Genomic DNA, 14,614 nt, shown 5'->3' with positions numbered 1-14,614 from the left:
TTCTGGTGTGGAGCGCGGGAGAGGCTCGCGTCCGCAGCGAGGGGTGGGAGAGAAGGGGATAACGAGGGGCCGAGAAAGCGCGGAGTGGCTCAGGAGCTGAGCGAACGAGCTTTTTGAGGTTCAAGACTGGATGGTGTGATTATATAATTTCTTTTTTGCATTTTTTTTTTGTACTGGCTGGGAATGAGTTTTGAGGGAAAATTAAGGTGGAGCTTGTGTCCTGGCCCGTGTGAAGGTGCTCAATTTACCAATATGCCACCGATTATTATTTTTAAGAAATTATCAGATGAGTTAGGACTTAGGAGTGACCCCGGTCCCCAATTTTTGAAAACTAAACCGACTTCATCTATCTTGGAATTGACTCTCGAACCTACCTTTTTTTTCCCTGATGCAATTCCAATGTCTATTGAGAACCCATTCTTCCGTTGTTTCTTTGTTTGTTTCGTATTTTTTTTATAGCGAAATAATATGAGTAACAAAACAATTCAAAATAAAATATGAACAAGAGCAATCAATTTAGGAATAAGCGAGGAGGAGGATGAGTCACGAGTGCGGGAGAGAGAGTAGTGAAGTGTATGAGTGAAGAGATAGAAAAACGGATTGTAGAAAAAAAAAATTAGGTTTTTAAGTTTTACAAAATCGGTTTTACATTCAATTTGATTCTTAAGTAATTTTTCACTTGAAATCGGAAATCGAACTAATTCCCATTAGTTCTAAAAATTGAATTTGAGAACCTTAAACCGGATCGATTTTCAAGAAAATCCACTATTATTCTCAAATAGCACCGGTTCGATTACACAGCATTAAGATGAGGCATTTACATAAAAGGGAACTTGTTCATTCATGGACGCATGATATTCCAACGGATATTCGGAGCGAGAGAATTCGAGTCATGGGCAGTCAAGTAATTTCGCAACATTTTTTTCCAAATGGATGATGGCCTCGTCCATGAAGCTTTTGAGCCATAGAAAGCAGAGAGGCACAGCAGTCGCCACATCCCGAATCCCCTGTCCTCACACCCACGGGAGGGACTGGTAGGTCCCACCCGGCCTTGTTATATATTTCTCACAAAATAGGGGACAAAAAAAAAGGGAAATAAGCCAAAAATCCATTTAATGGCTACCATTTATTGGCATGCGTATTAGAAAATCCAAGACGGCGTGACATAAATTTCATATAAATCTCCTAAGCAAGCTATGCAGGATATTTTAATACATATTTGAACAGTAATTTCACGCACTAATCATGTATAGAGTTCATTCTTCAATCATTAAATATCTAGTTGAGGAAGAGCTTCCTATGATAAAATTCAAAAGCCATTTGGTGCAAAACTTGAGCATCCCATTCGTGAAAGGTTGGCCTTTCAATAGGTCTACATGACTTTTTGTACTTTCCCAACTCGTGATTTGGTTGATAAAATTAAAAAGTAAGTGCTAAAAATTTAAATCCAGGATATTAAGCTCCAAAGATTAGGTGTTGAATATGAAAATAAAAGGTTGTTCGACAGTTTTAACAATATAATTGGTAGTATATTATTAGTCGTTAGATTTTTTGTAACTTAAACCAATTAATCAACTCCTTCCGTACTAATCACATTAAGTGGGTTTGACTTAATATAGTCAATTAAGTCGTGTGTAGTTACAGGCTATCAAATGCACATGATGAGATTTTAGTGCTGGAAAAATTTAATCTTTCAACACTCCACATGATATTTAGACACACACACTTGATTCTTTAAAGAATGGATGAAATCCAGAACTAGTTAATGTAAGCTTTTCAACCTCCATCGCCAGTCTCCATCTTTTGGGCCTTCGAGTATCCTCTCTGCGACTTCTATTGCAATCGGCCCATTAGATTATTCCGATCCACCATCAGTCCTGAACCGATCGCATTTAATGGGCTCGATCCGTGCATTAGGCGAATAATGACTGTATTTTATTTGTCATTTAGATAAGATAAAGGAGAGTGAAGACAGGAATATAAAGCACTCACTTATTGGATGTATCTTGATAATGATGGACCATCAGCTAGGTCAAGCCATTGTTTTTTTTTTTCTTTTCAATGACATACATGGCCTTATTTTTTTTGGGTCTGTTCATGGCCAAATTGAATAGGCTAATTATTTGCTTCTTAGGCCCGGCTCACTCAAGGGCCACCGGCTTCATAATGGGAATTTTATATGTATTTATCATAGGCAGACTCAGGCTGAAGGTGATCGGGCCCGGTATAGAGGAGCCCAATCTTTTAAAAAGATTGTGATCAGATATTGGATTAATGAAATCAAACTCAAGACGCATTCGATATTTGCCAATATCAATGCCCATAACTCATTTAAGAAAAGGGAAAATGTCACCGAAATTCCCAAACTATTGACATTGCGACACCAATACTGCCTGCATATTTTGTATTATCAAAAAATTCAAATATATATATGTAATACACATTTACCTTTTATTGACATACTATCAATGACCAATTAAAAATCCAATGTGGTGGCTAATGCGGAAGACAAAGTGCAAATGATGCTGACATAGCACTTATGTGACTTAACAACCATGTGCTCTCTCTCTCTCTCTCTCTCTCTCTCTAACCTACCAATTGGTACAAGTTTCTCAATCTTTAGAACTTGGAACTTACTTTACATATTATAGAACTTGGAATCTACGCTATTATAAGTTCTAGGCAAGTTTCACATATATTATTAATTGAACAATGGTAGTGAATTATAACCTTAAATAATCATCATTTGCTACCATAATTCACTTATCATAACTTATGTTTAGGCACACAAAAAATATGAACATTAATAGAGTAAAAGTTTCAATCATAAAATGGAAACTCATACTTATGCTTCCAAATTATATACTCGTCATCTAACAGTATGAAATATTGTAAAATCACATAATAACATGGAGTAAAAAAAAAAAACATTAAAACTTATTTCAGATTTTACGTTACAGATTTCAAGTTCCAAATTTCTCCAACTTAGAAGCCGAAACCTAACTGTCGAAACAAGTTACTCAGTATTTGGAACCCATAACATATTTTGCATATCTTGGAACTTGAAACCATACAGATTCCCTCTAATCTAGTTTTCAGGTTTCAAGTTTTACTTTAAAACCATGCTCACCCTTAATATAAGTAGATAAAGGAAGTTTATACTATTCTATTTGTCAAAAAAGTTATAAATCTATTATAATTGTGTTAGTTTAGTCCTAAATCTATTTTTTAGCTAATTCAATCATAAACGTTTTGCAATTGTGCCCAACACTGACTTGAACAAATTTTAATTATATTGTATTTTTTAGATTATTTATTCATTTCTTTTTTTCTTTTTCTTGCTCTTTCTACTCTTCATTATTTTTCCTTTTATCCCCATAGTGGCCAACGAAGCTCTGGCAAGGCTCGTCGATGAGGGTTGTGGCCCTTGCGTAGCCTGGCCTACATTTAGGTGAGGCCTGGGGGCTGTGGGCAAGGTGACTTTGCCCATATATGGGTGAGGCCATCCTTGCAGTGAGCAAAGGGGGGGCCTCGCTCACAGCAAGGCCATGGCTGGATGTATGGAAAAAGAGAGAAAATAAAAATATTATTAAAAATTATCCATGTCAATGTTGGCTGGTGTCTATATCAATGCTAGCCGACCAAAATTAGTCAGATGAACTAAATTAACATAATTATAAAAGGTTTGTAACTAAATTAACAAAAAAAAAGTTCACAATTGTAACATATTTAAAACTTTTTTAGTAATTTTCCCGCTCTATCTTCATCAGTTAAACTCATTGAAACACAAGTAGATAAAGGTTTCAATTAAATGACCTTATGGATTATCGTGATTAACTTGTGTGAGATTTTGTGACATTGCATTAAACAAGAAACTACACACCTTTGTATGCCAGCACCATCTCGAGCAAGGTTCTTATCTTTCGAAAGTAGCCGCAGGGCATGCTGTTAATGGTGTTCATATAGCTTTGTATCATATTAACTAGCGAGCAGAACTCCATTGCTTATGAAAGCGATTGTTCATAACTTTTCGAGCACACAAAATTCACGATATTGTCAAAACAAGAAATAAAGATTTGTGAAAAGAATACTCCACGGAAAGTTAGCGAATCAAAAGATCAAGAATGAATCTGTAAGGTGATGACTTTAAATAACTAAATCAGGTTTTGGAGTTGAGTTTTGGAGTCGAGCTTCTACGAGAAGGCCGTATCCAACAAGAAAACCCTAGAAAAAGACTCAAATTGCCTTCAACGAGCAAACAAGCTTGGAACGATTCAAATTTCAACCGAATCAAGCTTTTATGAGAGAATGAGAGGATCGACCAACAAGTGAGCTTTGAGCAAACTGAGCATCCTTCCAACACGCGGCATCACGTGTCGTCCATTGAATGGGCCGGCCCCATGGTGACGCGGATGGCGCATCTTTGCAATATTTTCTCCAAGAATAGCGTCTTGCAAGAAGAAATGACAAAGAACGTGAGTCCCCCGATGCACGGAACATTACCTGCCTCTGCCTTTCTACCGACCTTTATCAGCTTTGCAGAGAGATAAGGTGAAAAAGAGAACGTACTCCAATGAAACCATTTGGCTCTTGTCTGCTCAGTCCAAACTTTCTTTAGGAACACCTTCTGATGTGCTCATTGTCTCCTGCTTTTCCTGCGGCTGTCGTGCGGAAAGGCGAGATTCACGCGCATTTATACGTTATTACAACGATTTCGATGCATGTGAACCAAACTAACATGTTTAATACTGATCTCACTTAGGATCGTTCGAGATTTGACGGGCTCGATGTACTGGATCCAGTGCTTCCAAAGGCGCATATTACCATACGAGGCAACTCGGGAAAGTTTCTAGAGAGAGAGAGAGAGAGATGAAGCGATCCTTTCACCATAAGATTTCAATCCCATGATGGACCCACCGCTGATTGAAGAGAGACGAACGTGCATTGCGAAATGACAGGAGGGGCAGTAAAGCTCAGATGATTAATGCCATACGCCCAAATGGACTCTGGACCGCTCAAAAGGGTCGCTAGAAAACCACCTAACAGCAGCTCAAAACGGGCTGAATCAGACCGAGCGGCAGGAACAGAGCCATCGCGTGCGGTCAAAAGAGCTTAGTTGGCCCTTTTTACTCGTTGGTTGGCAAGTCTTGACACGAACTCCCTTGAGTTAGCACATCAAAATCATATTTAATACATCCCCGTGGTACATGGCACTTCAAGGCTATTGGTCCAATACACTGCTAACTATTCCACCTTACACCATAATCAGACTTGTTCTCAACTCACACTACTATAATGAGAACACAATCGAAATATATGCACAATGAGCAATCTAAGATTGATAATATTATCTCCAATTTGCATCAAAATCAAAGCATAATCACAAAAATTCGAGATTGATTCAAATGTTATCTCTATCGGTAATTATCAATTCCATCGTTAATACTCAAAAATTAAAATATTCAATTCTTATATCTTTTATTTTCTCTGCTTTCTTTCGGCATCTCCAAGATAAGCTCAATGGCGAACGGAAGGGGAAAAAGATGGTTAAGTGGAAGGCATCTTGCACAGGGTCGAAGATAACGCTGTGCTGACGTGCCAGAATCAAACCCTAGATTTGATTTGACGTGCTCCTGTCTCGTGATAAAGAAAAAGGAAGAAGAAGAAGTCCACATTCGTCAGCAAAAGCTTTAAATAAAATGTACTTTAAAGAATACTACCCACAAAACACGCCTTATTATAGTCTCCGCAGTCCTAATCCCATTATCCGGCCAACAAACAGTGCAATTCCATTCCAAGTCGCGACACCAATCAAACTCCTTCAATCCCTTTTTCATTTAAGACACGTTTGATAACGATTATATTTTTTAAAAATAATTTTTAATAAAAAATTATTATTATTATTATTATTATTATTATTATTTATTTCCGTTCTCGAAAATCATTCTTAAATATAAAATAGTGTTTGATAACTGCATAAATTTTTTATTTGTATAATTTTGTTGTTTATTTTAATATTTTTAATATTTTTTTTTCATTTTTTCATTTTTTCATTTTTTTCCTTTTCCCTCCTTCCTTATTTTGTGACCGGTTGCCAGCCATGGCGGCGGCTAGAGATCGGCTACGCAAGGTCCGACAAGCTCGTCAGAGCTTGGCCAGGCTAGGGCGAGAGCCAACAAGCTCACCTAGTCACCGCGAGACTGAGCTCGCCTAGCCACTAATGAAAGGTGAGGAGTTGGAGCTCACCCACCCATGGCTCGGCGTCGCTAGCCCTTGTGATCGGCCTCAAGTAAGGTCGGCGACTAGCCAAAAGGAAGAAGAAGGAAATGAAAGAGAAGAAGAGAAAAGAAAAAATTATTCTTGAGAATAATAAATCATTTTTTTCTACTTCTTATTTCTATTTCAAATCTATTCTCGGACACAAAAAAATAGATATTTTGTTCTCAAGAACAAAAATTTTATCAAACATGTTTTTATTCTTTTTTCATTTCCTAAAACAAAAGAACATAAATAGTTGTTCTGGGGAACAGAAATAGTTTTTGTTAAACAGGCCCTTAAAGGGCATTTCTCAATGCATGTAAAGTAGTGTCGTCACGTGGAGTCGAATAAAAAATAATTCGATTTATATTAACTCATCTTTATGTAAAAATTTAATAATTCATATCCAACTTGATCCGTACACGATTTATACCCGACTTGACTCGTATTATCAAAATAAATTATTATTCAAGGAAAATAATTTTCAAGAAAATAATTATATTTTATGATATATGGTTAAAATTTGAAAATAAACTAGAAGATTTTTTTAGCCGATCGGTAAGAAAAATCTTTTACTCATACAACTCCTTCAATAATTTTTTAATTGATTTTTTAATTTTTTAAATTTTTAATTTTTTTCTTTTTTTCTTTTTCATTGAGCTTCATTGGGTAGTCGCTGGCTGCTGAGGAAGAAAAATAAAAAGAAACTTTATTGATTGGTTATAAATGAATTTGGAATAAACCAATGTATGACTCATTTTTCAATTGGGTTCTATGATAATAAACCAATTGTAAACTCATATTAATGTTTCAGCTAATTAATTTTCTACTCAATCCAATAAATATGGGTGATTATCCCATTTTGCCACCCCTAATGTAAACTCAACACGCATAGATCATCAAGACCACGGAAATGATGTGAAGCAGGCTCATATATGATTCGGGAGATGTTCGATCGAAGTTCGAACCCACACCGTGGCGGAGTTACTCTAGATCACCGGATAAGGCTAATTTCTTATTTAAAAGCAAACTCGAGTCTCGTGGACTAAGCAAAATGCGAGATTTGGGATTGGAACATCAAACTACTATAAATCTTTGAGATGACAAATCGAACATGAATAGCTTCTTTATTGTGCATAAGCAAATAAAGACGCGAATGCTAATTATTTTGTTATGAAAATAAATTTATATTTTTGAAATAATTTTTTTTTTTATTTCTATTTTTGCTATACAAATTTTTGAGTAACAATATGCATTTGATAATGATACAAAATTCATGTTTTCGAAATAAAAATTCATTTGATAATGACATAAAATTTCTCTCTCTTAAGCAATGACGGCGGACAACAAACATCAAATAACGGCTTGTGGTGATAGTCAGTGACCGATGGCGACGGACCATGAGCAATCACAAGCGGGCAGTCGGTTAGTTGCGAAGATAACTAATGAAAAGAATTTTTGTTCTCGTTTCAATTAAAAAAAATAAGAAGTAGAGTAATTAGTTTTCATTTATGTCCGATCCCTATTTCTAGACTAAAAATTTGATTGAAATAAAAAAAAATTAAATTGCGTTACCAAATAAAATTATGTTCTAAATCTATTCCCCCAAACATAAAAATAGTATCAATTAGAAATAATATAATTATGATGCGCGCCTTTAAGTAACCTATCTATGAAAGGCGACAAAGAAATAGACATGTTCAGAGGTTATCTCTTCGCTCGGAATAGAATTAGGGACGGTGAAACTGGTAAAATACAACTGGTAACTCGCAAGATTACAGCTTCTGCTCGTTCTTTTCTTTTTTGACCTTCTACCATTTCCATCGACAAAGTCTAATAAGCCAGGAACAACACTCACACCACACTGCTGCTGCTGCTTCTACTCTCTCCTCACGCATTTTACACAAAACGGGAAAGGAAAAAGAGAAAGAAACGACGAAGTACCAAGGTAAAACCTATTTTCTCTTACTCCACTCAAGGCTTTCCGGCCACCGCGACTGGCCGATGTTTGGAAGCGAACCGGTTCACGAGAGCGAGCGCGTTGCTGGTCACCTGAGCAACATATACTACCCTCCGCCTCACCGCCACCTTCAATCCCCCGTCCATGACCCCCGCGAACCCATCCACGCAGGTGTTCTCGTCCGTCAGCGCGGCGCTCACCCACGTCTCCACGTTGCTCATGTGCCACGCGAAGTCCTCGCCCGCGTCCCGATCCGAGCGCCCGAGCTCCCTCGCTTAATCGGCGAGACGGTCCACGGAGTCGCCCATGTTCTCGACGCAGTCCCTCACGGCCCGGAGCTCGCGGAGCTTGATGCGGCGAGCTCGGGACAGCCTGGACACGAAGGAGGCGGCGGAGCGGGCCCGGGCGAGGCTGACGATGAGGGCGGCCTGGGCGAGGTGGCGGTCGCTCTGTTGGATGGCGCGGCCATAGGCGGCGAGGCAGTGGACGCAGAGGGCCGGATAGCGGGTGGCGCGGCAGGAGGAGACGATGAAGCTGGTGGGGGCTGGTTTGGGGTGGCTGGGGACGAAGGATTGGGCTGGGGTGGTGGCGAGGGAGAGTACGAGGAAGAGGAGGAAGAAGAAGGAGAGAGATGGTCTTGGTTTCGCCATTTCTGTCTGGGGAGAGAGAGAGAGAGAGAGAGGTTTACATAAACGATGGGCTACCGAGAGCAGAGCGAAATTTGTTCTTATATTTCTGGGGAGAAGTTTAGTATAAAAAAATAACGAGTCCATGATTATCCGATTGTTTTTTTTTTTTGGTGAAGGTAATAATATTAATGAGAATGGACAAAAGTACAAAAGATCGGATCTAAACAAGCACTCTTAACAAAGGAGCAAGAGTGACGGGGATCCGATAAAAAGCCCGAGGGCGCCAGCAAGAAACACAAAAGCTAGGAAGCCAACAAACAAAATGTAACAACAGGAACCCCCTAGCCTCCCCAACCCTCTAGCCCTCAAAGCTGAAGGCGAAGAAAGGAGATGGAAGGAACCCGCAACTACAAGAATAAGAGCAAACTAAAACAACAGCAAACTAAGGAGAATCAGCTACAAAGGAAAAGATCATAGGGTGGAATCCCCACCCCTTTTGCAGTCTACTGTTCCTCAAAGAAGGAAGAACTTCCGTGAATGTGAACGCTTTGTCCTTAACCACCTTGATTAGGTGATTTTTAAGGGCAGGGACCACCAAGGATTCACCCCTGAAGATAATCGCATTCCTCTTCTTCCAAATGAGATGGCACAAAGCACCGAAAGAGAATCGAACTATCCTATGGTAAAAATCATTCCCCATAAGGAATTTCCTGGCCCAAGTGAGCACCTCTCTCCAACATCTATTTCTCCATGGCAAGTTACATCTGGCAGCCCAAAATAAAGCCAACGAGGCCGAGATGCGACACCGGAAGAATAGGTGTTCGATTAAGTCCGGTACTTCACTACAAAAGGCACATAGATTAAAATCAATTCGACCCTGATTTAACAACATCACCTGAGTGGGAAGACGGTTTTTAGATATAAGCCACAGAATAAATTGATGGCGAGGGACTATATCGATATCCCAAATCAAAGAAGCCCAGTCCACCCGATCTCTCTTGGCTCTAATGGCATTCCATGCGGATGCGACCGAGAAGGAGGCTGATGGATTGCCACACCAAATAAACTTGTCATTATAATACTCCAAAGTCGGTAAAGCTACGCCCCATCTGATTAATATTCGAGAGAATGAGTCGCCTACCGGGGTGTATAAGTCAGCAACTACTGCATAATTAGGGAGCCGCATATTGTCCCTAAACGAGGGCAAGACGAATCCATCAAGAGGGCCACATGGAAGCTAGTAATCATGCCATAAAGATACCGACAACCCATTTCCAATTTTCCACCTAAACGAAGTTCTAAAGTGCTTTCTAAGCTGGAGGATTTTCTTCCACGCCCAGGAACAAGTCCTAGGTTGAGATGAAATCCAAAAATTCTTCTTTGTCAAGAAAATGGAATGAATCCACCGGCACCACATCGATTCCTTATCCAAGAAGAGGATCCATATGAATTTTGAGCATAGAGGCTTTGTTGCAATCTCTCACATTCCTAATGCCAAGACCCCCTTCAAGTTTCGGAAGACATACATCCTCCCACGCTACTTTTGCTCCTCCACGGCCAAGAGCCGTTCCCTTCCATAAAAATTGCCTCATAACAAAACCAAAGCGGGAAGCGTAAAGACACTTGCCCAGAATGATTGAATTGAATGAAGAACCGACCAAATCAGCTGCAATCTCCCTGCAAAAGACAGGAAACGATGCGCCTAGGATTGAATCCTAGCCGTAATACGCTCCGTCAATGCAATACAATCCCCCTTATTTAATCTAGAAGATATGATAGGTACCCCAAGGTAACGAACAGGGAGTTTCCCTTCCTTAAAACCAAATGCCCACCGTATTCTGTTTCGAATAGAAGGGTCACCACTTGCAATAAAAATCTCGCTCTTATTTTTGTTAGGAACCAATCCACTCCAGGATGAGAATATATCTAAACCTCTTTTCAGCATGGATACTGACGGCCAATTAGCTTGACAGAATAGGAAAACATCATCAGCAAAGAATAGATGCGTTAGTTGGACCGGCTTACACCTCTAATAATACTTGAATTCATGATTTGAAGTTCGAGACACCAATAAACCGGAAAACACATCCATAACTAGAGTGAAGAGGTAAGGTGACATAGGGTCCCCCTGCCTCAAACCACATCCTCCCAAAAAAAAACCATGGAGATCGCTATTTATAGAAATGGAGTATTTAGGAGTCCGAACACAAGCCATCACTAACTTAATGAAATTCTCCGGGAAGTGAAAGGCTACAAGAACAAGTTCAAGGAACTCCCAATCTACCGTGTCATATGCCTTATGGAAATCAACCTTAACCGCACATTTAGGCAAGTATGGATGGAGATGAAACCCCACAAACAATTCCTGAGCCAAGAGGATGTTATTCCTAATTCTCCTTCCTTTAACAAAAGCATTCTGAGACGGACTTATCAAATCATTTAAAACCGCCGCTATACGATTGGCCAAGATCTTAGTAATCACCTTATAAATAGTATTACAACAAGCAATCAGCCTAAAATCCGAAACGGCACTGGCATTAGGAACTTTAGGGACGAGAGTAAGGATGGTTGCATTTACCTCTCTCAGCAGCCGGCCGGTGTGGAAGAAGTTGTAAACCGCCTCCAATACCAATGGACCAACGATCTCCCAATTGGACTTGAAGAATTCAGCCGAGAATCCGTCAAGTCCAGGGGCCTTACCTTTGGCTAAGGAGAACAGCGTAGACTTGATCTCCGCATCAGAAACCGGATTAGAGAGAAAGCACATCTGATCAGCAGTTAAAGGTTGTCGAATAACCCGCTCCACCTCTTGGACTGATGGCCTATTTAACACATCATGGGGGGAGTACAACGAAGAGAAGTAGCTAATGAACACCTGCCGAACCAACCCCGGGTCAATAATCAACGAACCGATGGGATCCTTCACCGAAAGGAATCTATTAATTAGCTATCTCCTCTTCACAGATTGGTGAAAGAAATTCATATTCCGGTCACCCTGCTTTAGCCATCTAATTCTGGACTTATGCCTATAATAAGATTCCTCTTGATTCCTCAATTCAACAAACAGTCGGCATTGGCTCCTTTCTTGATCAGCAAGAGCAAGGCTGGACGGGTTTGATTGAAGTTGAATTTGAGTGATGTTGAGAGCTTCTCTTGCCTCAGCAGTTCTAGCCGAAATGTTAGAGAAATCATCCTGGTTGAGGGTCTTGAGTTGAGCTTTCAAAATCTTCAATCTAGAAACCAGCTTAAACATAGGGACGCCTCTAACCAGAGTATTCCATACACGCTGCACGATCACCTTAAACTCTGGATGATCTGTCCAAAAATCAAAGTATTTGAAGGGTTTCCTCCTCGGGGCCGGATGGACAACTCTTACAACCATCGGTGTGTGGTAAGATATGCCAGGGCTAAAAAAAGACGCCTCCGAATACGAGAAATCAAGGTTCCACTTGCTGTTAACCAATACACGATCTATCTTTCTCATATTCCTCTCGGTCCCGGATGAAGTGGACCAAGTGTAACGGAGCCCGACAAATGAGGTCCGTAAGATCCGTTTGCTCCAAGCACTGGCGGAATTCATCAAAATACGGAATCCAATTGGTGGCGCCCCTAACTCGGTCCGATGGATCCCTGATAGCATTGAAATCACCAGCAACTAGCCATGGTGAATCGAGGAAGAGTTCACTGCAGAGCTGGAGATTTTCCCATAATGGTCTACGACGGGCAAACGTATGTTCCCCATAGACGGCCGATATACAGAAACTCCTTCCAGACATATTACATTTTAAATTGCCATGCAACACTTGGTCGTTAATAGAGATAGTAGAAAATGCGACGAGATCCGGGTTCCATCCAACCCAAATCCTCCCACAAGGAGCATAATCATAGTTAGCACACCAATTCCACCCCCTAATGAGGGTGGCCGAAATAGAATCAAAAAGCTCTAAAGGAACTTTAGTTTCAAGCAAGCCAATAAGACAGAGCTTATTTACCGCTGCAAAACGTCTTATTTCAGCACACCTAAGAGGATTTAAGATACCTCTAATATTCCAAAAACCAACTATCATAAAAAAAAAAAAAAAAAAAAAAAAAAAAAAAAAACAAGGAGCAAAATTACCTCTTTTTAGAGGTCCTCGAAGCAGCAACTTCCTTCTTCAAATCTTCTGGACCATCAGATAGGAGTATTCGAAGCTTTTCCTGGAAGTTTGCCATTAACGGCAAGGTGAGCCTTTTGGGATCAGGAATATCCCTAACTTGAGAATCTTCTCTAATCGAGTCCTCTTGGATACTAGAATTACTGATTTCGTCAGAGCTATCGATTAAAGCCAAGGGATCATCCTGAGCAGGAGGGTCCACTACAGAAGGAGGAACCGATCTTGCCGAGGTATGAATCACTGGATCAAGAGATTTTGAAGGGTCGCTTGGTTTCAGCATAGACATATCTGCAACTTCTGCTTGAACAATATCAGTAGCTGCTGCAGCATTTGCAGCAACAGCAGCAGCCTTCCTTGCTGCCTGCTTCATTTTCTTTTTCTTATTTTTCCGATTAACTTGCTTCCACCCTACCTCCTTAGCAACTGATTGCGGGTCAGCTAGAGCATCCGGTCCCTGAGGAGCCACCTTTCCCGAGCTTGATTCACTGACATAGGAAGGCCTGTTAACAGCCACACCAGATGCGGGTTCGGCTGCACCCACTTTAGAACGATAGGTGACTTGCATATCTACGTCTTCTGCAGAAGGTTGCTGCATGGCCACCTCCTTTCCCTTAGAGGAGCGGGCCTCAACTGCCGGATTAACCTTCTGGATACTTTCTGTAGCTCCCTCAGATCGTCCAGCAGAAGGAGCAGGAGTAACATTTTTACAGGTGTGACCAAACATTTCACATTTTGAACAAATCATCGGTTTCCATTCGTACTCGACTTCCACCACGACCTTTGATCCATTGGTAGTTAAATCAAGGGTTTCAAACCGAGGTTGCTGAGTTGTCATTTCCACACATACACGAGCAAAAGTCAACATGGACATCTGCTCAGTTTTCTGATCAACATAAAGCGGCTTACCCAAGGCACTAGCCACCTTCTCGATAGCCTGAGCAAACCAGAAGGCAAACGGAAGGTTCCTTAGTCTTACCCAAATTGGAACAGATCTATGAGTATCTTTGTTAAGCTCGATACCCGTTTTCCATTGTTGAAGGATCAAAGGAATTCTTGCAACGGTAATGGGATCGCCCTCAAGGATACTCCTTCTGAACTCGCGATCTACAATGCGCAGAAGAAACACGCCACGCCCATTGGACATTACTTCTACCAAATTCGGTCCCCAAGCTCTCCTCAAGGACTCCTCAACCATCTTAAATGGAAGATTCCTCCCAATGAAGTGTCCCACAAGGCAGTCATACAACTTAGGATCCGCAGCATCGATATCAGAATCGTCCATTTGGATAACTGGCTTGTTATTCACAATTATCAGGGGGGTAAACTCAAGGTCATATCCCTTATTCGTGCCACTTGCGATAGCAGCCCAGGAACGCGTCTTAGGCTTCTTCGATCGACTCCTAGATTGAGGTCTTTTCGATTTAGAACGCTCTCTATTAACAGGACGACTTCTTACAGATGTCGTTGGGGGGTTCAAAGCCCCGACTCCAGCAGAAGGGGGGTTCATTCGGTTACCCACATTCAACACAGAAGCATTCATCAAATGACGATCATTCATAGGGGAGAAGGAGCTAGACGAGCGCAATCCCTCATCATTCAGGCGAGATAAAATA

At 40.6% G+C, this 14,614-nt stretch overlaps 1 protein-coding gene and 1 pseudogene across 1 annotated transcript; both read right to left on the bottom strand.

The window, feature by feature from the left end:
• Positions 1-8,232: 8,232 nt before the first annotated feature.
• On the bottom strand, positions 8,233-8,868 carry LOC139883681 (pectinesterase inhibitor 9-like; annotated as a pseudogene).
• A 421-nt stretch (positions 8,869-9,289) lies between these two features.
• On the bottom strand, positions 9,290-12,229 carry LOC139883680 (uncharacterized). Its single transcript, XM_071867824.1, has 5 exons — positions 11,913-12,229; positions 10,924-11,669; positions 10,631-10,812; positions 10,332-10,418; positions 9,290-10,084 (listed from the first exon to the last, which is right to left on the bottom strand). The coding sequence occupies exons 1-5, from the start codon at positions 12,227-12,229 to the stop codon at positions 9,290-9,292; spliced, it is 2,127 nt and encodes a 708-aa protein (XP_071723925.1).
• Between the last annotated feature and the right edge of the window lie 2,385 nt (positions 12,230-14,614).

Source organism: Rutidosis leptorrhynchoides, unplaced genomic scaffold, assembly GCF_046630445.1.
Source record: "Rutidosis leptorrhynchoides isolate AG116_Rl617_1_P2 unplaced genomic scaffold, CSIRO_AGI_Rlap_v1 contig434, whole genome shotgun sequence".
In the NCBI taxonomy this organism is placed as follows: domain Eukaryota; kingdom Viridiplantae; phylum Streptophyta; class Magnoliopsida; order Asterales; family Asteraceae; genus Rutidosis; species Rutidosis leptorrhynchoides.
This window is presented reverse-complemented; position numbering and strand designations above follow the sequence as displayed.

Coding starts and splice junctions, on each gene's coding strand:
- LOC139883680 (XM_071867824.1), bottom strand. CDS start 12,229: ATGGTTGTAAGAGTTGTCCATCCGGCCCCGAGGAGGAAACCCTTCAAA. Junction 10,813..10,923: donor AGTTATGGATGTGTTTTCCG/GTTTATTGGTGT, acceptor TATTCTGTCAAG/CTAATTGGCCGTCAGTATCC. Junction 10,419..10,630: donor TCCCTGTTCGTTACCTTGGG/GTACCTATCATA, acceptor TTTTTATGGAAG/GGAACGGCTCTTGGCCGTGG.